Source organism: Cajanus cajan, chromosome 9 (genome assembly GCF_000230855.2).
Source record: "Cajanus cajan strain Asha chromosome 9, NIPB_CcT2T_4, whole genome shotgun sequence".
Classification (NCBI taxonomy): domain Eukaryota; kingdom Viridiplantae; phylum Streptophyta; class Magnoliopsida; order Fabales; family Fabaceae; genus Cajanus; species Cajanus cajan.
Window position 1 is genome coordinate 10,773,548 of NC_138525.1, and position 23,953 is coordinate 10,797,500.

The 23,953-nt window shown below is 36.0% G+C and overlaps 1 protein-coding gene across 2 annotated transcripts; it reads left to right on the forward strand.

The window, feature by feature from the left end:
• The first annotated feature begins 6,068 nt into the window (after positions 1 to 6,068).
• On the forward strand, positions 6,069 to 10,619 carry LOC109817716 (putative inactive receptor kinase At5g58300). 2 transcript variants are annotated; one of them, XM_020383046.3, is made up of 3 exons: positions 6,069 to 6,613; positions 8,149 to 9,497; positions 9,768 to 10,619. In XM_020383046.3, the coding sequence occupies exons 2-3, from the start codon at positions 8,162 to 8,164 to the stop codon at positions 10,397 to 10,399; spliced, it is 1,968 nt and encodes a 655-aa protein (XP_020238635.1). In that variant the 5' UTR covers positions 6,069 to 6,613; positions 8,149 to 8,161; the 3' UTR covers positions 10,400 to 10,619. The 2 variants fall into 2 exon arrangements, with proteins under 2 accessions (XP_020238635.1, XP_020238636.1); XM_020383047.3 differs by lacking the exon at positions 6,069 to 6,613 and adding an exon at positions 6,655 to 7,544.
• The last annotated feature ends 13,334 nt before the right edge of the window (positions 10,620 to 23,953 follow it).

The following is a 23,953-nucleotide window of genomic DNA, read 5'->3' on the forward strand; positions in this document are numbered from 1 at the left end:
GCGACAAAATTCAAAAGGGATTTGGTTGGATTCGAGATGCTATCTGCCTTTGTTAAAAAAATGTGTTGACTTTGTTCTCTCTCGAAACTCGATTCAAGGCTTGAATCCAATGCTTGGAGTGCATGTCATGAGATCAGAGAATATAAGTTTTTCTATGGATGGATTATATGCTGGTATTTTAGTCATTCACATGTTAAATATTTATCACATATAACTATAACTTATAATCATTTTTTTATATATGAGTAGATATTTTATTTTAATATACAAAATGTATTTAAAATTTATAATTTATCATCATAAATAAAAATTCAATTATATAAGAAGTTAAAAGAATTTCCAAAAAAATCATTCTAAAAAAAATGTATAAAAACATTCTTATCAAAAAAATTGTACAAAATATTCTGACATAAAATATTCAATCTTAATATATTGGGGTCGACTAGTAGTGTATAATTAGTAATTAAGTACAATGTTAAGTGTCTCCGTTATCATTTGTGTATTATTTTTAATTTGCAATACTAATGACAAGAGAGACTAAAAAGCATCACATGTAATGAATAAAAAAACCATGACATGCGTTAACAGTGTAGTGTTAAATTAATCTCTATTAATATAAGGTTTATTTTTAAAAATTAAAGTATTAGGATAAGTATTACGAATTTAAAAAACATTTACATTTTCATAAATATAAGAAAGTAATATATAATTAAGTATAGCAATTGTTATTTATTTACTCGGTTAAGACATTAACTTATGACTTTATGTAAGCTACTCAAAATTTAATCTAATAATTTTAATAAATGTTAATATCGTGATTAATTTGAATCGATATAAGTAACAAGAGGCTCGGGTTATAATAAATTTGTTGTTTTTTACAATAATTATTTTTAAATTATATAAAAATAACTTCAAAGTAATTGATAATATAAAAACTTTTATACTCACTCTTTAAAAAAAAAAAAAAATACTCCCGGCACTGAGTAAAGGCAAACTACGAAGTAAACAATATTTTAAAGCATTTAAGTCTTTTCCATTGAATTCCGTTGATTTTCTTGAAATATTCGTACAAACTTTGACTATTTTTTATGAGCGGTTTAAATTTCAATGGAGAGACTCCATTTGACTTTGTATCAGTTTTCCCACTACAACAAATTAATTAAGAAATAAAATACTGCGTGGTAGTTTTCTTTGAATAGCCAATCACTAAATCAAAGACTTTGACTAGGATGCAAACTTAATTAGTTTAATCATAATGGCTTTATATAAACAAATATAACAAACTGTAATCATATATGGAAATCTCATATATGATTAAATCTACGTAGAAGTTATGATTTTTGTGATTGATACATGAACTAATAAAATAAATAAGTGTGATTATTAGGTGATTCATCAGTCGAAAAAGAAAAATATTATTAGACATATGAATAATTAAATTAAATAATTTAGATTTGTTAGGTAACAAATTTTTATTAATATATTAATTTTCTAATAGTGAATGTTTATTTTATAAAAAAAAATGAATATTCCTTCTAAAATACTCCTAATGTAATTTTTATTGGAATTGTCACCAGCATCCTCATCATAGATTCACCAATACAAACACTGTCAATGCCAACGTCAAAAACAAGTGTCGCAACCCCGCTATGGACTCCTCCTCCTTCATCATTGTAGACAATATCATCTTTCGTTGCCTTTGCCTCCTCTACAAGAACGGTAACATCATCAATCGCAGTAGTGACATTGTCAAGCAACTTTGTGCCATCTCCAAGGCCAAGATTTGCATCGGCAAGTGTTCCTCAACTGTGACAAATGTGTCATCACCATTAATAGCACCTCTGAGGAGATTAACTGCCTTGACGACACTATTTGAGTGTGTTGAATCCTCTTTGAATATGTGTTTTAATAATAACAAACTTTTAGTTTCAAATTTTAATATAAAAGAGTTATTATGTGAATTATTAACAATTTTATTCAAGTGTTTCAAAAGTATTTTTTAAGTACTCAAAAGGTTGTCTAAGTATTGTACTTCAAAAGAAGACATTATTTAATCTATTTAAAATGTCATTTAACATCAAGGTCTTGATAGTCCTAAGAAAGAAGATGAGCATCATGTGTCTATATTCAAAATGGTTGAAGTTTATAAGACATTCCTTTTTAAGAAGAGTGTCTTGAAGACTTGGTCAAGAAAACCTACACTTTGAACCATCTAGCGTAAGGTTTCAATTAAAACACAACTTCTTAAAAAAAAATTGTACTGAAGACTCTACTTATAATGTTTGAAGAGAAGGTATGCTTAGAAGGTACCATCATCTAAAGAAAAGTTGATAGTACTAGAAAAGGAAAGTATAATGAGGTCAGAACTACTTAAAAACTAAGTTACCCATAATAAACCTATTTCAGTGACTATAAAAGGAAGACTACAATTTTAAAGCAAGCAAGACCGTAAAGAGTAATCAAAACATGAGCTATTAAAACTTCAATCTTGCTTCATAATATGATTTATTCAGAGAACTTCACTTCTACATTTGTATCAATCTTCACTAGTAGAAAATAAGCATATTACGTCACCCCTTTTACGTCGGAAATATGAAAATCTGACGTAAAAAAAATGCGGTGGCATTTTTGTAATTTTTGCGAACTTTTTTACGTCGCACCTGGTAAGGTCCGACGTAAAAAGTCCAATCTACGTCGCACCTGGGAAGGTCTGACGTAAAAAGTCCAATTTACGTCGCACCCTAGCAGGTCCGACGTAAAAAAGACGCAAATTTGAATAAGAGAGCGCGAGGCACACCGCGCGCATTCACTTTTCATCACTTTTCATTTTTTTCTCTGTAAACCCTCTCCCTCTTCTTTGTTACTAAATCGTTTTCTTGTTTTTTGCAGAGGGATGAACTCTTTGTTACTCATTTGCACATTGTTGCTGCTCCTCAGGTATGAAACAAGGTTTCGTTAGCACTTTTCTACTTAGCATTGCTACTCTGGTTATCTATTTTATTCGATTTTTTGGTTGTTTTATTTGTGTAGGTAGTGGACGTTTTTTTTTGTTATTCTACGAAGCAGAATGGCCCGTTCTGCAAGCAGAACGGGCCGTTCTGCCTGCGTTCTTAAGTTTTTTTTTTTGTTTTTTTACGACTTTTTTACGTCGGGTTTCGTAATTTCTGACGTAAATTTACGTCGGATTTGAAGCCCCGACGTAAAATTTATGTCTCCCGCTTCTACATCGGTACGTTTTCTGACGTAAAAAAACCTAAAATATCCGACGTAGTACACCTCTTTTGTACTAGTGCTTGTATTAGAAAAACAAAGTGTGAATTTTCCTTAGTGGAAGCTTCAACTTAGGATAATCTATTATAACCCTAGCAGAGTGTTAGGATGCAAAAACCCATTTTTGTAAAAAAGTCTTTCTTATCCATATTTGAGTTATAGAGGTGTAGGAAGGAAAAAAAGAAATCACAATAGTAGTTATGTGATCTCATAGCACGTGGCTCTAAGGTTAGCTATCTCAGCAAGTGGCTAAGTGTAAATCATTAATAGTACGTATGTGGTTGCATAGTAGTGTGATTGTATCAGCAGGTGGTTGAGTTGTTTCTAGAACAACAGTTAGCTATGATAGTGAAAATTTCACAATTTTGTGTGAGGACTAAATGTATAAAATTTTGTGAAATCTCTTGAACTCTATCCTTTTACTTGGTTCATTTACTTTATTGCATGTTATATTTATTGGTGCATGATTTATTGTGAAAACTAGCTTACTCAAAAACTATTTTGAGAAGAGTATCATAAGTTTGAATAATCAGAAATATAGCTTTTGAAGAATAGATTTTTATAAAGAACTATTTTTTTAAAAGAACAAAATAATTCAACCCATTATTCTTATTGCTTAACATTCACTTCATGGAGACCTCGTCTCGCCTATGTAGAAAGTAGAATGCGTTATTCTGGATCCACCAAGCGCGTTATTGTTGAAAACTTACATGACAATATGAACCACTTTAATAGCCTCTATGACACTAACAACCTCGTCTTGCCTGCGTAAGACATGCTCTTTCAGATCCATCAACGTGTGTCATCGAGGGCACAGGTGATGATGACGATAGGAACCACATCACCGCCAAGCTCGTCGTGCCATCTAATAAGATCAAATATGTGTTAGATCGAATATGTAATTAACAAAGGTAGCTATCGTGCATATACTGACAACCTAATCCCTCATTTGATGTTGTCGCCATTGCATCCAATCAAAAGCTGAATTACTTGTTGGTGAGAAGGGCGACCACATAGGAGAAGATCTTGAGTTATAAAAGAAAAATGATGCATCGTCCGAAAATAGACTCCGAAACTTGTTCCAAATTATTAAAAAAAATTAATTTAAATAATGAAATATTAAATAAAATAATTATTTTATAATAAATTTATTAAAAGATATTAATATTTTAAAGATTCGGACGATGATTCAGAATTTGTTTCGGCTTATATAGCAATGCTAGTTATAAAAAGGGTATTTTATAAAATTCAAATTTTAAATAAAAATAAAAAAATAGAAGGAAAAAAAACAACAACTAATGTTTACTTGTCCAACGGTGGACAATCTGTTATGATGATCCACTATAACCAGCGTCATCTTATAGAAACTATTTCACCATCATAGAAAAACTGTACCGCATAATTGTATTTTTGTTTGTTTGAATGAGATGGAAGTCATGATCAGGGAAAAAAATGTTAAACACTCATTTATATAGTGAATGCGAAAATCACCCAATTTTCAATCATGCCTTAAGAGATTTGTTACATTAAAATGAACTACATTATAATTAAGGAGAGAACTGGAATTTTAAAAATAAAAGGAGAAGATTAATTATGCAATGTAAATACTATTATTTACCGGGAAAGAAAATATTTGTTTCATATATAAAGTACATTTTATTATGGGACAGAGAGACTAAAGTATAGAGAATTACTAAGAAGAAAAATCTAGTATTGTAAATAAAAAAGTTATGCAAAAGTTAGCAAACGAGCATGGAAAAAAGAAGAAAAAATGAGAAAAAGAAAATGTACTAAAAAGTTAAAAAAGAAGAAGAAGGGATGTGTTAATAAAAATGACATGAATTAATGCAGCATAGTGAAAGGGTGATTGAATTAAATGTGATGCTACTCCATGCATGTGAGGTATCGACAATTTCCAGGGCTCCAATAAAGACATCTACCGGCCTCAGTTTATCATCCTATGGAATCAATACTTAAGATGGAAATGAAGAGGATGAAGAACAAAAAGGAGACAAACTTTAACCTCTTTTCTTAATTTTTACATTTTTTTAAAATATCTAATCCACCACTTTAAGGATTTAATCCAAAAAAAATTTTAAAGATCACACGGATTCTCTATACAACTAATATTTATGTCAAATAAAATTATTACGAGCAACTAAAATTTTCTTTTATATACTTAGATTTCAAATAAGATGTTATTAATTAAATTAAAATAACTTTGTACTAATTAATTAATATACCCTTTGATCTAAATTGAAGTCTTCTGACTTATGACATGATTTAATTTTGGAGTTTATATAAAAATATATAAGGAAAAATTTAGAAATTAGAATAAAAAAATGTATTTATTTATGGTATCTTTTTAATTTCTAACTCGCGATTAATAAAGATATTTTTTTTTCATTTTTATTCATCTTAATAATTATAATTTTTTTATTTGTATTAATTTAAACTTGAATTCATATTTTAGTGTATACTATTAAGAAAATGTTAGCGCATTCTTTATTATTTGTCAAAATTATTAAAAACTATAAATCTTTTTGAGACTTATTTCTTATTTAATAATTTTCACTTATAATTTGAATTATTAGCATTCCTCACATAATAAAATCCAAAATGGTTAATTAAAAATGGACCTTTCTTAATAGTAAAAAAAAAAAAGGTAGGTAAACTAAACATGGAGAATGGTAGAAAGAAAACATAAAAATACTTTGTTTTTTCCTTTATCATGTGCTTTTGCTATTTTTTGTGAGTACTTTGGATCTTGTCCGTTTAAGGAGTTATCACAGTCCCATTACTACTACGTGTGTGTGCATTCTTCTCTGACTTTTCAGTTTCTCTCTCTTTCTCTCTCTCTCTCTGCTTCTCGGGTTTAGTCAAGAAAGAGGTCACTGTGCGTTATGCATTGCTCAGCTGTCCACTCCATTCTTTAATCCTTCCTACCTTTTTGTTTCCGCTTCGCTTTTTTATTTATTTATTTAGTTATTTATTAATATTTATCTCAACTTTCACAAAAAACAAAATAATTAAAGAAAAAAAGAGCTCACTTTCCTGAACCTTGACCCGTTTTCACTTTAATTTTGAACTGCTTAATCAAGCATGGGTCTTCAGACTCACTTATTGTATCCTCAACCTTAAAATGCCCTTCAATTTCATGCAAATTCTCTGGGTTTTTGAGCTTCCATGCTCCAATCTAAAGCTACCCAGATTCAGATTCTCCACGCTTTGTTAACTACTTGAGAATCTGAAGCATAGTACAAGTACAAGCCAGCAACTTCCTCAGCTTCTTCAGTGTGAATGCATCTTGCTCTGAGCTGTTCCATTCCATGAATCCTTTCAGGTGATTCCTCGTTGAAAAATCTTGCCTTTCCTTGTCCCTTCTGGCCAATTAGTGATACAAACTTAGCTTGCAGATCTGGGTTGTTTTGTTTCGGTGGTTTTCGTGAATGTTCACTTCAGGGTTTCAAACTCCCAAATGGGTTCCACATTGTGGGTTTGGTTTCCAAGGGTGTGCCTCAAAGGGAGTTTGGGGTTTCTTTCTGGTGCTAGTGCTTGGTGTTTTTATTTTGATGTGAAGTGCTGTTTCCTTAGTGATTGGAACGTTTCGGGTTCTGTTTTTGTTTTATGGAAGGTGTTTTGTTTTTAGTCGTTGTTTTCATAAAAATTTAGTTGTTGGACAACCTTGACTGCCATTGGTCTTTTAATTTCCTTCCTAATATGTTAAATGTGGCATGTGAACGAAATTTGGGTTCTTAACTCGTGAATTCTATTCAATGTAGAAATTCTGGTAGTTCCTCTTCCGCGTAGAATATAGTCCGGAAGGAAGCTTACATTGGTTACTGGTTGGCAAGAAAATATGTTTCTTAGAATTAACTGCAGAAATGTTAGTTCAAGTTATAAAGTCACAAGACAGCTCAAATTACCTACTCCAACGACTTAATTTGACACTAAATGTTGTTCTTGAGTTCTTTTACTTTCTTCCTCAGCTAAAATCTTTGGATTCTTTTTTCTTTTGGTGTTCATCTTCTTGGCCTTGTACTTGCACCTTTTTATAGAAAAGCTTCTTTCTCTGGAAATTAGTTAATGTTTTGACCACTTGACTAGTAGCTTTTGTCTGCATAATTTGGAGTAATTGGTCATTTGATGGACCAAATGTTTTTCATTTTCCTTTCCCTTCCTGACCACGCTGTCTTGACATATTCCTTTTGATAGTCATCTTCAGTTCTGCACTGCTTATTACTCTTTGTAATTGATTTGCAGTTATGATTTAGGTATGGAGATACTTAGTTTCAACTGTAACTTGAATATTCTCCTTGGTGGTATAGTTGTCATTTGATATCTTTTAATCTCCACTTTTTTAAAACTGAGAATGATGCAATTCTTTTCATTCAATTTAATGTACTATCTATTTTTATTTTATTTTTTCATTTAGTCACTCCTTTTGTTTTAAACAAGAATTGCGACTGATGTAGATAACATGCCCCATGAGGCATGTTTTCATTAGGTTATTGTTGTTCTGTTGTCAGTAATTGTCACTCTGCAAAATTGTAGCTACACAAGGCATTTTCAAAATATTAAGTATTTTTTAAATCACAGAAACTTTTTCCCTCCATTATCTTTATGATGATAATGAAAATCCTACAGTAGGCAGAAAGAGATTGCGAAAGTTTATCCAGGGCTTGCAACTTCTTATATGTTTCTTGGTTAATTGAGATTTGAGACGTGCCTTTTATAATTAACTAGAATTATTCTACAAATACATTCAGAAATGTTGTCACTATAATTCTTCAATTCATCTTTGTGATATATTGCTTAGTGCTTGCTTCTTCATGCTACTGATCCTCTCTTTGATTTGTGGTCATGGTGCTAAACCAGGAAAATATGAAGGATGGCAGAGGTTACTTTGAATTCAAGTGTCAATATCTTATACCTTACAACCAAAAAACGCTCCATGAAGTTCTACTCCCCTCTAATGCACCCTTTCCTTTTCATCATTGTTATTCTTTGTCCTATGGTTATTGCTGACTTAAGTTCTGATAAGCAAGCCCTTCTTGATTTTGCTTCTGCTGTCCCCCATCGCCGGAACCTTAAGTGGGATCAAGCTACCCCTATCTGTACATCTTGGGTAGGCATCACTTGCAATCCAAATGGCACTCGTGTTGTTTCTGTCCGACTCCCTGGAATTGGACTAGTCGGCACCATCCCTGCCAACACAATTGGAAAGATTGACTCACTAAAAAATATCAGCCTCCGTGCCAACTTACTCAGTGGAAGTCTTCCTCCTGATATTACCTCTCTTCCTTCTCTACAATATCTCTACCTTCAGCATAATAATCTTTCTGGTGACATACCTACCTCATTGTCCACCCACCTCAATGTACTTGATTTGTCATACAATTCCTTCACCGGTGCTATTCCAAAGACATTACAAAACCTAACACAACTAACTAGATTGAACCTCCAGAACAACTCCCTATCTGGACATATTCCAAATCTCAATGTCACTAAGCTCAGGCATTTGAATTTAAGCTACAACCATTTGAATGGCTCTATCCCTGCTGCTCTTCAGATTTTCCCAAATTCTTCCTTTGAGGGTAACTCTCTATGCGGATTACCTCTAAAATCATGCTCTATAATCTCCCCCACTCCTCCCTCGTCAACTCCTGCCCCATCATCACCTCCGGCAAGACATAACTCCAAAAATAAATTGAGTAAGGTAGCTATCATTGCAATTGCTGTTGGTGGGGGCGTGCTATTACTTTTTGTAGCTCTTGTCATTGTTCTTTGCTGTTTAAAGAAAAAAGATGATGGAAGCCCCAGAGTAGCTAAAGCCAAGGGTCCTAGTGGTGGGAGAAGTGAGAAGCCAAAAGAAGAGTTTGGAAGTGGGGTGCAAGAACCTGAGAAAAACAAGTTGGTTTTCTTTGAGGGCAGTTCTTATAATTTTGATCTTGAGGATTTGCTGAGAGCTTCAGCTGAAGTTCTTGGAAAGGGTAGTTATGGTACTGCATACAAGGCTATATTGGAGGAGTCAACAACCGTTGTGGTGAAAAGGCTGAAGGAAGTTGTGGTAGGCAAAAGGGAATTTGAACAGCAGATGGAGATTGTGGGAAGGGTTGGACAGCACCCAAATGTTGTGCCACTTCGTGCTTATTATTATTCCAAGGACGAGAAGCTTTTGGTTTGTGACTACATCCCAAGTGGCAATCTATCTACCCTCTTGCACGGTATGCATTTCTGTTTGGACTGGATTTACACTGGATTGCTAACTAATTTAAACAGTCTAAACCCAACTTACGCTATCTGTTTTGCACCTTTACACTGGATTTCTTATTTACTGCAATGAAAGCAGTAGAAAGAAATTAAATTTGTTATCATATGTTGGGGATTACTCTAATGCTTGAAGTCTTTCAGTATAATCTCTTACCTGTTGATGTAATGTACCTTATGGTATATATGTAGCCGAGTCAGCTAAATCAATTTGACTTTGATGACAGGTAACAGGGCAAGTGGAAGAACTCCATTAGATTGGAACTCCCGAATAAAAATCTCTGCTGGAATTGCCAGAGGAATTGCTCACATACATTCTGTTGGGGGTCCAAAATTCACACATGGAAATGTCAAATCCTCGAATGTCCTCCTCAACCAAGATAATGATGGCTGCATTTCTGATTTTGGCCTCACCCCGCTTATGAATGTTCCTGCAACCCCTTCTAGAGCCGCAGGTTATCGCGCTCCGGAGGTGATTGAAACCCGTAAGCACACACACAAGTCAGATGTGTACAGTTTTGGTGTCCTTCTTCTGGAAATGCTTACCGGGAAAGCGCCACAACAGTCTCCAGGACGGGATGACATGGTTGATCTCCCCAGGTGGGTTCAGTCTGTTGTTAGGGAGGAGTGGACAGCTGAGGTTTTTGATGTGGAGCTAATGAGGTACCAAAACATTGAAGAAGAAATGGTGCAAATGTTGCAAATTGCCATGGCCTGTGTGGCAAAGGTTCCAGATTTGAGGCCTAGCATGGAGGATGTAGTGAGAATGATCGAAGAGATCCGGCTATCTGATTCGGAAAACCGGCCATCTTCGGAAGAGAACAGATCCAAGGAGGAATCAGCTGCGCAAACTCCATAGTTAACTTTTCCATTTTTCCTTTGTTCCAAGCAAATTGATTTCTTGAACTTGTTTTTACCAGGAAGCAACATTCAGTGGTATATAATTATAATTAAGAGTGCATGAAACAGTTCTCACAGATGGAATTACTTCTGTTATTTCATTCCCTAGGAAGGTTTATTTTGTTGAATTCTTGTGTATTAACGTTGTGATTCAATTGATGATCTTCATTCAAGAACAATCCATCTCCTTTAATTGTTATTCTACTGATTGTTAGAAATGTGTATTTCTGAATCACCAAATCATGCCATAGCTGGGAAATGATATGATAAATAAACCCTGTATTCTGTCTCTTGATCTTTCAATGACAGTGTGGTGATACGTTAATATACTGTACCGTCTAGGTAAAAACCCGACAAGTGTACCGTCTAGGTAAAAACCCGACAAGTGTACCGTCTAGGTAAAAACCCGACTAGTGTACCGTCTAGGTAAAAATCCAACTAGTGTACTGTCTAGGTAAAAATCCGACTAGTGTACTGTCTAGGTAAAAATCCGACTAAGTTACCTCTCTTCTAAGTTTCAGTACAGACCTAATCGGTCATAGCCCGACTCGACCTGCTAAGCTCGATTCCTCTCGCCTACAAGGGAACCACTCGGCAATTACCTTACTGGACCCTCGGTATGGGTCCAGTCGGTCGGAATCCGACCAAGCTCGTTCCCATTAACTTGCACCATCATGATAAGAACGGTTAGGGAAATCCCTTGATTCTCGGGGCCCAAGAAGCCCATGAACGACGTACCATAAAACCCAAAACCCTAAAGTTGAGCAAGCAGATTACACTCTTGAATGCTCTGGCTTTGAGGCTTGACCTAGGAAAAAACCCTAGCGCGTCTCTTGGCCGGAACATTTTGGCGCCCACCGTGGGGCTACGGTGAAACTCTTCCTACGCCCCAAGAAACAAAAAAAAAACCTACACTTTACCATAGCGAGAGGCGGCAACAACAACAACTCGCAACCACCAACCATGGAGGAGATGATGACCATGATCAATGGCATGAAAGAGGAGCGCGACCCAGAGAGAGAGAAGGAGAGGAAGTTTCCCGCACAAAAACAGAGTGGGCTCTGTGTTTTCGTCCGTGTAAGGTCTTGCACCGTTGGATCGAGCTGATTTTTGGACTATAGGTTCCAGAAATGTGTTTCTTCATTCTGACCGTTCGGATTGTCAATCTGAGGACTGGTTTGTCGAAAAACAGCTCCATATCAGTGGGTGAAAGTGTTCCAGCACAAAACAGAGCTGGTACTGTGTTTTAATCGGTGTGAAGTCGTTCACCGTTGGATCGGCCTGATTTTTGGGCTATAGGTTCAGGAAGTGAGGTTCTTCATTCTGACCGTTCGGATTGTCAATCTGAGGACTGGTTTGTCGAAAAACAGCTCCATATCAGTAGGTGAAAGTGTTCCAGCACAAAACAGAGCTGGTACTGTGTTTTAATCGGTGTGAAGTCGTTCACCGTTGGATCGGCCTGATTTTTGGACTATAGGTTCAGGAATTGAGGTTCTTCATTCTGACCGTTCGGATTGTCAATCTGAGGACTGGTTTGTCAAAGAACAGCTTCGTATCAGCAGGTGAAACCGTTTGACGCGAAACAGGATCCTAGTCAACATCTAATGGACTTTCGTGCTCAGATGTCAATTCGTGGAGGAAGCATGGGAGTCTGCTGCGAGGGTGTTATGCTAAAAAGGTTTTTAATGAGGTACCATCAAATAATAAAATCATTATTTTCAAATTGATTCTGACTTGTAGGCAAACTCGTGATTATCGGCAATAGTCCGGCTGGGCGAGTATAAATAACTCGAAGACCAAACTCGTGATTGTCGGCAAAAGTCCGGCGGGGCGAGTATAAATAACTCGAAGAACTCGTGATTGTCGGCAATAGTCCGGCTGGGCGAGTATAAATAACTCGATTGATAAAACTCGTGATTGTCGGCAAAAGTCCGGCTGGGCGAGTATAAATAACTCAAAGAACTCGTGATTGTCGGCAATAGTCCGGCTAGGCGAGTATAAATAACTCGATTGATAAAACTCGTGATTGTCGGCAAAAGTCCGGCTGGGCGAGTATAAATAACTCGAAGAACTCGTGATTGTCGGCAATAGTCCGGCTGGGCGAGTATAAATAACTCGATTGATAAAACTCGTGATTGTCGGCAAAAGTCCGGCTGGGCGAGTATAAATAACTCGAAGAACTCGTGATTGTCGGCAATAGTCCGGCTGGGCGAGTATAAATAACTCGATTGATAAAACTCGTGATTGTCGGCAATAGTCCGGCTGGGCGAGTATAAATAACTCGATTGATAAAACTCGTGATTGTCGGCAAAAGTCCGATTGGGCGAGTATAAATAACTCGAAGACAAACTCGTGATTGTCGGCAAAAGTCCGACTGGGCGAGTATAAATAACTCGAAGACAAACTCGTGATTGTCGGCAAAAGTCCGACTGGGCGAGTATAAATAACTCGAAGACAAACTCGTGATGGTCGGCAAAAATCTGACTGGGCGAGTATAAATAACTCGAAGACCAAAAATCGTGATTGATCGGTTCAAATTCGACTGGACGAGCACAAACTCGACACGGCTTTAGACCGATTGTCATTCATCTTGCAACACGGCATCACATGGATCGGAATATGGCCGACCGGCCGTATTAAATTTGGTTTTATACATTATGCGAATCAGACTTTGGCCGACTAAACGTACAAATTTTTTTCAATAGTCAGAATTGGAACGACTGGGGTCGTAAGATCTAACGCTTAACTTGGAAAATTTCCACTTCTTTTTTACGATTCGGAATTTTATCGAATGGCTACGCAAATTTCATTCTGACAGAAATTTTGTTTGTTATGCAACTCAGAATTTGGTCGACTCGCTTCGGAATATTTTAATCTTCAACTAGGAAAGTTTCCATTGGTCTAGTAAATTTCATTTTACAAGGTTTTCAACTCATTATACAAATCGGATTATCACCGACTCATTTAGAAAAAATTTCATGACTTATGCTAAAAATTTTCCGTTTGTTTTCGGAGCTTAGGCGATTTGTTTGGTCAAATTTTCTTTCCAATTACATAGAATCAGCAATAGGGTGATCCAACCCCGCAAAACTCAAAAAAAAAAAAAAAAAAAAAACATTGTTGAACTCGGCATATGGCCGATTATATTTGGTCATCGAATGTATTTTTCGTGACTTATGCTAAAAGGAATTTAGGTTCTTATCAAACCCCGTGATAACTTAAAATAATAGTGATCCATTTACAAAGGTAATTGGCTTTGAGGCGATCACTATTGTTCAAGAACCCAACATGTAAAAACCGTTTTTGTTACTTAGAATTTTTTGGATCGTAAGTGAAGTCAGGATTTCGGCGGTTACTCATTGAAGCCGAAATCTTGACGACTATTACTTATTGCCCCAATCTTTTAACTTAGAATAATCTTGATGCATGGAGTATGCCAATAGGAATTTACGCGATTATACTCGTTTTAATGGTGATACTTCTAAGCAATGATATTTGTGATTCACTGTTTATGGTTATCAGAATTTCGGAGACTACTTTTGGTTAACTTAGAATTACTATACCTTTTGTTGAGATCGAAATTCTGGCGATCGTTTTGGTTTTAAAACCTCCATATTTCTAGTGTACGGGCTAGGCTGGATTCCGACCATGGGGTTAACAAGGGACAGGTCGGCAATGGCTAAGCCGACCCTCTATCTAGCAAAGCCTTCTCGCCTTACACGCTCAAGGCTGGAGGGCTAGTGTACGGTCTAGGCCGGATTCCGACCATGGGGTTAACAAGGGACAGGTCAGCAATGGCTAAGCCGACCCTCTATCTAGCAAAGCCTTCTCGCCTTACACGCTCAAGGCTGGAGGGCTAGTGTACGGTCTAGGCCGGATTCCGACCATGGGGTTAACAAGGGACAGGTCGGCAATGGCTAAGCTGACCCTCTATCTAGCAAAGCCTTCTCGCCCTACACGCTCAAGGCTGGAGGGCTAGTGTACCGTCTAGGTAAAAACCCGACAAGTGTACCGTCTAGGTAAAAACTCGACTAGTGTACCGTCTAGGTAAAAATCCAACTAGTGTACTGTCTAGGTAAAAATCCGACTAGTGTACTGTCTAGGTAAAAATCCGACTAAGTTACCTCTCGTCTAAGTTTCAGTACAGACCTAATCGGTCATAGCCCGACTCGACCTGCTAAGCTCGATTCCTCTCGCCTACAAGGGAACCGCTCGACAATTACCTTACTGGACCCTCGGTATGGGTCCAGTCGGTCGGAATCCGACCAAGCTCGTTCCCATTAACTCGCACCATCATGATAAGAACGGTTAGGGAAATCCCTTGATTCTCGGGGCCCAAGAAGCCCATGAACGACGTACCATAAAACCCAAAACCCTAAAGTTGAGCAGGCAGATTACACTCTTGAATGTTCTGGCTTTGAGGCTTGACCTAGGAAAAAACCCTAGCGCGTCTCTTGGCCGGAACATTTTGGAGTGTACGGTCTAGGCCGGATTCTGACCATGGGGTTAACAAGGGACAGGTCGGCAATGGCTAAGCCGACCCTCTATCTAGCAAAGTCTTCTCGCCCTACACGCTCAAGGCTGGAGGGCTAGTGTACCGTCTAGGTAAAAACCCGACAAGTGTACCGTCTAGGTAAAAACCCGACAAGTGTACCGTCTAAGTAAAAACCCGACTAGTGTACCGTCTAGGTAAAAATCCGACTAGTGTACTGTCTAGGTAAAAATCCGACTAAGTTACCTCTCGTCTAAGTTTCAGTACAGACCTAATCGGTCATAGCCCGACTCGACCTGCTAAGCTCGATTCCTCTCGCCTACAAGGGAACCACTCGACAATTACCTTACTGGACCCTCGGTATGGGTCCAGTCGGTAGGAATCCGACCAAGCTCGTTCCCATTAACTCGCACCATCATGATAAGAACGGTTAGGGAAATCCCTTGATTCTCGGGGCCCAAGAAGCCCATGAACGACGTACCATAAAACCCAAAACCCTAAAGTTGAGCAGGCAGATTACACTCTTGAATGCTCTGGCTTTGAGGCTTGACCTAGGAAAAAATTCTAGCGCGTCTCTTGGCCGGAACATATACGCATTAAGATCTACCAATGGGATAAAATAAAAAGTGTTTTAAGATCTAATGACATGACAGTTATTAATTTTTTATACAAGAATAATTGCTAGTAAGTAACGGTTCTTTGCAAAAAAAAAAAAAAAAAAATTATGGCAACCGAGTTAAGAATCGATTCCTACATATTAAAAGCTAATTTGTCCTATATCTCTGAATAAGTAATATTGTAATATTTGAGGTAATTTTAAATTTCTACAATTTTATCTTTACCATTCTTATTTTTCTTATTGGACAATGTAATTAGTATTGTTATTTAAAACTTGAATTGTTCACTAGTTTATATATCATTATTCTCTAATTTCTAATTTTATCAATAATATTATCGTACAGAGCATTATGGGAAAAGCTTCTAGTTCTACTATTGATGCTTAATATAAAAAGTAAATCTAATGAAGCTCCTCAAGCTATTAATTCATCAAATCTTCCATCCACCGCATCAATGGCAAATTATGAAGACCGATCTAAAGTTCCTAAGGAGAAGAGAAAGTTGTATCTCTTTACTAGAGAAAGATACAAGGAAACAGAATTTTATTTGACTATCGTGTTTACCAACGTCTGTAGAGCTTACATTAAAGCTAGACCATATGGATAATGGAAAGGTTCACTACTGCAACATGAAACGTGCGGTATTGCTGAAAATTGGAAAGCATGGTACATTCTCAGGTGTTCATATACACCAATGTGGTTAAGTCTTCTTTTGATCAGCTGAACTTTGATGCTGGAAGTATATTATTTGTAAAATTTGTCTGCTCCTTTGTACTTCTAGAGTACAAAACAATTTAGCTATAATTTAAGTTGATTTTAACAATTTAGCTCTAGCGGAGTTGCAACTTTCATCATTCTGCTTGAAAGCCGAAATTGCATGTTAAGGGATTGATTAAGGCTAGAGCTACATACCTAGGGGTGGGCAAAAAAAACTAAACTGAGCTGAACTGAACTGAACTGGTGGTGAACTGTACTATAAAAAACTGAACTGTTTGTAAAAAAAACTGAACTGAACTGTTTAAAAAAAACTGAACTGAACTGAACTGTTGTAAAGTTGAACTGTACTGTACTATAAAAACTGAACTGAATTATAAAAATTGAACTATTTTTATAAAAGAATAAAAATTAAATGTGTTTAACATGTAATGTCTTAATAGATTAGCTCGATAGTCTAATAACCAAAATTTTAGAAAAAAAGTTATTTGAAAAAAAATTATATCAATTTTGTTGAACTTAACGGATCAATTGAGCTATGTTGAACTACTTATTTTTAGGCTTAAAATTCACTGAGTTTGTTTGACTTAATTTTATATTTTTTTCCTTTGAAAAATTTAAATAAAATGGAAAATAAAGTAAAGTTGACAAATGTGTCCTATTTTGATAGATCAATGAGTCAAAATTGTTCAATTCAAAATATCATAACAGTTTAGTGCAGTTTAAATTGCAGTTCAGTTCAAGTTTTTATAGTATAGTTCAGTTCAGTTCAATGACACAAAAGAATAGTTCAGTTCAGTTCGTCTGAACTAATATTTAGTTTAGTTCAGTTCATATGAACTACTTTTAAGTTCAGTATAATTTTTATAAGTTCAGTTCAGTTCAGTTCGTTTTGCCCACCCCTATACATACCAGGTATCATAATACTGAATATGGTGGCTTGGTTACATTCAAACTCGAATTTAGTGGTTAACATTGCATTAAAACACCTGGGTTAATCACAATTATGAGAAAGATCAACTTGTAGGTTTGTTCCGATTAGTTGTGATTGCCTTTACTTATCAGCACCACATTCAAAATTAAAGTCCCAGTACATAGTGCATCAATAAACAGGAAGGATCCAAATTGCAACCTATGAATGGAATATTGTATCATATAATTTTAGCACACTTAAATTTCACGACAAGAGTATAGAAACAAATTACATAAATGAGTGCATCAGTCACAGGTAAGAGGAGATGAAGAAAGCATTTGTCAAAAGCAGATGAGCTTATTTGTAATGCATGATCATGTGACGAAATTTTTACTTAAATAATATTTTTTTTAAAAAAAATTACAAAAATATCAACTGTGCAGGTTTATTTACCAATGTAGAACTGTTTACTGTTCATGCTCAGAATTCGGTTCCCGGGGAACCGAATTCTGAGCTTCAAAATCTTATTTTTTTTGTTTTTTTCAACTCAGAATTCGGTTCCCGGGGAACCGAATTCTGAGTTACTTTAATTTATTTTTTTTTTTCGTGTTTCTGGCCCATTTTGGGCAAATTTTGGAAGTGGAACGGCCCGTTCCGAAAGCAGAACGGGCCGTTCTGCTTAAAGACACAGAGGCCTTTTTACGGCCATGCAACGGCCCGTTCCGGAGGACGTTTTCAGGAAGTAGACCTTGGTTTGGAACGGGCCGTTCTGGTTTTGGAACGTCCCGTTCTGGGCAAACAGTAAAAAAAAGATTAAATTTTTTATTTTTTTTTATAAATAAAAATAATAAAATTAACATAAAAATTATAATAATATCAATTAATCAGGATTCATGAAATAATATTTAATATTAATGTTTAGAAGTTAAGAAACATTTAATATCAGCTATAAATAATATATTTAGACAATCACTTAAGATAATATCTGGCGTTTAAAACGTACAATTATCCCTGAACTATAAGGAATATATTCTCTCCGACTATAATTATCGGATAAAATTTTAACTATTCAATCAATTTTATTAAAATAATATATTTAGACAATCACTTAAGATAATATCTTGCGTTTAAAACGTACAATTATCCCTGAACTATAGGGAATATATTCTCTCCGACTATAATTATCGGATAAAATTTTAATTATTCAATCAATTTTATTAAAATAATATATTTAGACAATCACTTAAGATAATATCTTGCGTTTAAAGCGTACAATTATCCCTGAACTATAAGGAATATATTCTCTCCGACTATAATTATCGGATAAAATTTTAACTATTCAATCAATTTTATTAAAATAATATATTTAGACAATCACTTAAGATAATATCTTGCGTTTAAAATGTACAATTATCCCTAAACTATAGGGAATATATTCTCTCCGACTATAATTATCGGATAAAATTTTAACTATTCAATCAATTTTATTAAAATAATATATTTAAACAATCACTTAAGATAATATCTTGCGCTTAAAACGTACAATTATCCCTGAATTATAGGGAATATATTCTCTCCAACAATATAATTATCGGATAAAATTTTAACTATTCAATCAATTCTATTAAAATAATATATTTTGTTATAAATTAAATTTAAAAAATTAAGGGTCAAATTATCACATTTCACTATCAAATTGAATCCTGATTAATTGATATTATTATAATTTTTGTTAACTTTATTATTATTATTTTTTAAATAAAAAATAAAAAATTTAATCTTTTTTTACTGTTTGCTCAGAACGGGCCGTTCCAAAACCAGAACGGCCCGTTCCAAACCAAGGTTTACTTCCTGAAAACGTCCTCTGGAACAGGCCGTTCTGGGCCCGTTTTAATTTAAAAAAAAGGCCTCTGTGGCTTTAAGCAGAACGGCCCGTTCCACTTCCAAAATTTGCCCAAAATGGGCCAGAAACACGAAAAAAAAAAGAAAAAAAATTTAAAGTAACTCAGAATTCGGTTCCCCGGGAATCGAATTCTAAGTTGAAAAAACAAAAAAAATAAGATTTTGAAGCTCAGAATTCGGTTCCCCGGGAACCGAATTCTGAGCATGAACAGTAAACAGTTCTACATTGGTAAATAAACCTGCACAGTTGATACTTTTGTAATTTTTTTTAAAAAAAATATTATTTAAGTAAAAATTTCTCATGTGACCTTTTGAGTATTCTAAATAATTTATTAACCAATAAAAAAAATGCCACAAACCACAATCACCATATTCTTGGAAGGTTAGTAAATTATATAATGTCATTTTAATCATACAAAGATTTCAAGGACTGCTTCTTTTCCCACATACAGAAAGAAAGTTGCCTGTATTTTTTGCGGTCTGTGTGTTTACATTGCAATTCATTACTGACATATATATTTTTGTTTTTTTAATCTAACCTGCCCTCTTTTTGGCCCTTTTATAGTTTGATTGATACAAATGACTCTCGTCTATTTATTGTCTTGTATACGAATTCTGCTTTAGTGGCTCTGTGTTCAAGAGAAATGCACTTTCGATTATTAACTGAAATTTATTAAAAATTATAATTTTGAGATTCTCATTTCTCATTTGTTGAGTCTTACACTTATAATTAGTACTTAGAATGTGTTTGGAAAAATTTATCCAAAAGCACTTTTAATAAAGAAAATTAAAAAAGATAACATAAAATAATTTTTTTAGTAATCTAAAATTAATTTTATCCCAAGAGACTCTTAATACTTAATAGTAATAGTGTGCCATTGGAAGTGTTGCTAGCAGTCCAGTGTTAGGTCCAGAGTAGGCTTAATAGTTACTCACAGCTAAAATAAGAGATGAGTAAAAAAGAGACAAGGGAGAAAATAACCACAGTAAAAATATTATTTACTGAAAGGGAGGAAATTACAACACTTCTCTCTCTATAACTTACTCCTTTCTATTAGGAGACTACTACTACCGAGAACAGATCTCAAGGTGTATAAGAGAGGAAGAGAGAAGAGAAGAAGATTTGGGATGAAAATTATGATTTTCAGCTTCCCTATTTATAAGAAAGTCCCAATGGCATTTTCGTAATTTCTCCTAAACTTTTAATATTATTTTATTATGTAGGACCCGCTTTTTAATTAAAAAACCACCGAAAGTTTTTCCTTTCGGTGCAGCTGTACCCAACATTTCTCCCACTTGAAGATTATGATTAAGTTAATCATATCTTCACACCATTGATACTTCATGTTGCTTATGTCTCCAATAGGCCAAATAAGGATCGACACCATGTAAACTTGTCAGTGTTGACAGGCTTTGTCATTACGTCTGCTATGTTGTCTTTTGTATGGATCTTCTGCATATCCACTTTTCCTTCTTCTACTACTTCACGAACAAAGTGATATTGAATTCCTATGTGCTTTGTCCTGGAATGAAAGGCTGGATTCCTTGCAATGTGCAAGGCACTCTGATTGTCACAATACACAGTAATTTTCTCCTGCTTGTGCCCGAGTTCTTCCAATAACCTTTGAATCCAAATTGCTTCCTTGCATGCTTGCGTAGCTGCCATGTATTCAGCTTCTGTAGTAGATAGAGCTACAACAGTCTGTAACTTAGACAACCAGCTCACTGCTCCTCCAGCAAGTGTAAACACATAACCAGTAGTAGATTTTCGTTTATCCAGATCTCCTGCAAAATCTGAATCAACATAGCCTCTGACAACAAACTCCGATCCTTCAAAACATAATGCAACATCTGAGGTTCCTTTGATATATCTAAGGATCCTCTTTACAATACTCCAATGCTCTCTACCAGGATCTGCCATAAACCTACTGACCGCTCCCACTGCTTGTGCAATGTCTGGTCTCGTACAAATCATGGCATACATAAGGCTTCCCACCGCTGATGCATACGGCACTCGAGACATTTCCATCCTCTCTGCTTCGTTGCTAGGACTCATACTTGAGGATAATTTGTAATTGACAGGAAGTGGGGTCGAAATTGGCTTACAGTCTTGCATGTTGAAGCGCCGCAAGACTTTCAATAAATAATTCTTCTGAGAAAGCCAAATCCTCCTGTTTTTTCTGTCTCGGTGAATTTGCATCCCTAAAATCTTGTTTGCTGGTCCCAAGTCCTTCATATCAAACTCCCTAGCCAATTGTGCCTTTAATTCTTGGATCTGATCTTTGTTGGGGCCTACCACCAACATGTCATCCACATACAACAGCAAGATGATGAAATCATTGTCATCAAACCTATTGTAGTACGTACAATGGTCTGAACTCAGTCTGTTGTAACCAAGGCTATAATGAAGGAATCAAATCTCTTATACCAACACCTTGGCGCCTGCTTTAAACCGTACAGAGATTTGGTCAACCTACAAACCAAGTTTTCTTTTCCTTGTTCTTTAAAGCCTTCTGGTTGGAGCATATATATTTCTTCTTGGAGTTCCCCATGAAGAAACGCAGTCTTTACATCAAGTTGATCAAGATGTAAATTAAATGCAGCACACATAACTAGAACAACTCTGATTGTGGTTAATCGGACAACTGGCGAGAATATCTCGTTAAAATCAATGCCCACTTTCTGAGCATATCCCTTAACCACCAATCTTGCACGATATCTCTCCACTTGATCATTGCCATCACGTTTGATCTTATAGACCCATTTGCAACCAATGGCTTTTCGACCTTTTGGAAGATCAACAAGTTCCCATGTTTTATTTCTATGTAAGGCCTCTATTTCTTCATGCATTGTTGCCATCCACTGAGAAACATCAGAACTCCTCAACGCCTCTTGAAAGGTTGATGGTTCTCCTTCTTCAGTTAAGAGACAGTACGCATCATGACTTGCCATAACATAGTCTGAATGCCAAGATGGTTTCTTCGTCTGACGTGTTGTTCGTCGAACATCTCCATCATTGTCCTCATTTGGTTCTTGTTCATCGTGCTCTTGTTCTGCTTCAGAGGTGTCATCTTCTTTAGATTTTCCTCCTATCTCCACTATACTGGTGTCTTTGATAGTGCTGTCATTTTCCTGCTCCTTTTGCAGTTCAGTTTCTGCAAACACTACATCCCTGCTAACAACAACCTTGCGGGCAGTGGGATCCCACAAGCGATACCCCTTAACATTGTCAGCATAACCCAAGAATATACATTTCCTGGATTTTGGGTCCAGCTTTGTTCTTTCTTGGGAGTTGTACATCACGTACACAGGACATCCAAACACATGTAATGAAGAATAATTAGATGGTTTTCCACTCCACATCTCCATTGGTGTCTTTAAACCAATTGCTGTTGATGGTGAGCGATTGATCAAATAACAAGCAGTTCTTACTGCTTCTGCCCAAAAAGACTTGGCTAATCCTGCAGTTCTCAACATAGCTCTTGTCCTTTCTAGGAGAGTTCGATTCATCCGCTCTGCTACCCCATTCTGCTGAGGTGTATGAGCAACTGTAAATTGCCTCTTGATACCCTCTTGCTTGCAGAATGCCAGAAAATCACCATCTATATATTCTCCTCCATTATCTGTCCTCAAGCACTTAATCCTTTTTCCAGTATCAAGTTCCACCTGTGCTTTAAATTCCTTGAATACTGGGAACACATCTGACTTCTTTTTGATTGGGTACACCCACAATCTCCGGGAATAATCATCAATAAATGATACAAAATATTTTGCTCCTCCCATGGAAATTTCTGGTGATTCCCAGACATCAGAATGGATCAAGTCAAGTATGTGTTTGCTCCTTGTAGTTACTTTGGCAAATTGTAATCTATGTTGCTTGCTTGTCACACAGTGCTCACAAAATGGTAAGGTTACCATTTTAAGCCCTGACAAGAGATTACGTTCCGCAAGAATTTTCAGGCCTCGCTCTGACATATGTCCTAGTCTACGATGCCACATCATCGTTGCCTCTTCTTGACTTATTGCTGCAACTGATGCATCTGCTTCTTGCAACGTTTCTCCCAAAAGCAAGTATAGATTTGATGTGATCTTCTCAGCTTTCATCACCACCAAATTGCCTTTAACTACCTTCAAGATTCCACTTTCAACGTGGATCTTGCACTTGAGATCATCTAGTTGCCCAATGGACAATAGATTCTTTTTCAAGCCCTTCACATGTCGTACCCCTTGAATTGTACGAATAGTACCATCATACATTTTTAATTTGATAGTACCAACTCCAGCAATTTCCAAAGCATGATCATTTCCCATAAATACGGATCCTCCTGAAATTGGTTCATAAGTACAAAACCAATCTCTATTTGGAGTCATGTGCCAGGTTGCACCTGAATCCAATATCCAACATTCATGGAGTTGTTTTTCGCCTCTAGAACTTATTGCTTCACTGTACAATATTTCTCCATCTTCTTGGGTACTAGCAACACAACCTTGAGAGGTTGACGCTTCAGAATTCTTCCCTCCTCCACTCTTCTTGTGCCAACAATCTTTCTTCATGTGCCCTCTCATGCCACAATTATAGCATTTGAGGTTCTTCCTTCCTCGAGATTTTGATCTACCATGATTTTGACTCCCACTGGAGCCACGTTCCATTGATCTTCCTCTCATCATCGTCAAAGCTTCTGCTTGCTTTGAACTTTCCAGTCTGTCTTCCTTATTCTTTCGCCTGGACTCTTCTTCAAGAATAGCTCCGGCAACATCCTCAAAGGATAGACGACCAACAACATTATTGTTTGTTATGTTGATGATGAGTTGATCATATGAATCTGGTAAACTCTGAAGTAGAAGCTCCGCACGTTCATTTTCCACTATGTTGAA

Coding starts and splice junctions, on each gene's coding strand:
- LOC109817716 (XM_020383046.3), top strand. CDS start 8,162: ATGGCAGAGGTTACTTTGAATTCAAGTGTCAATATCTTATACCTTACA. Junction 9,498..9,767: donor TCTATCTACCCTCTTGCACG/GTATGCATTTCT, acceptor CTTTGATGACAG/GTAACAGGGCAAGTGGAAGA.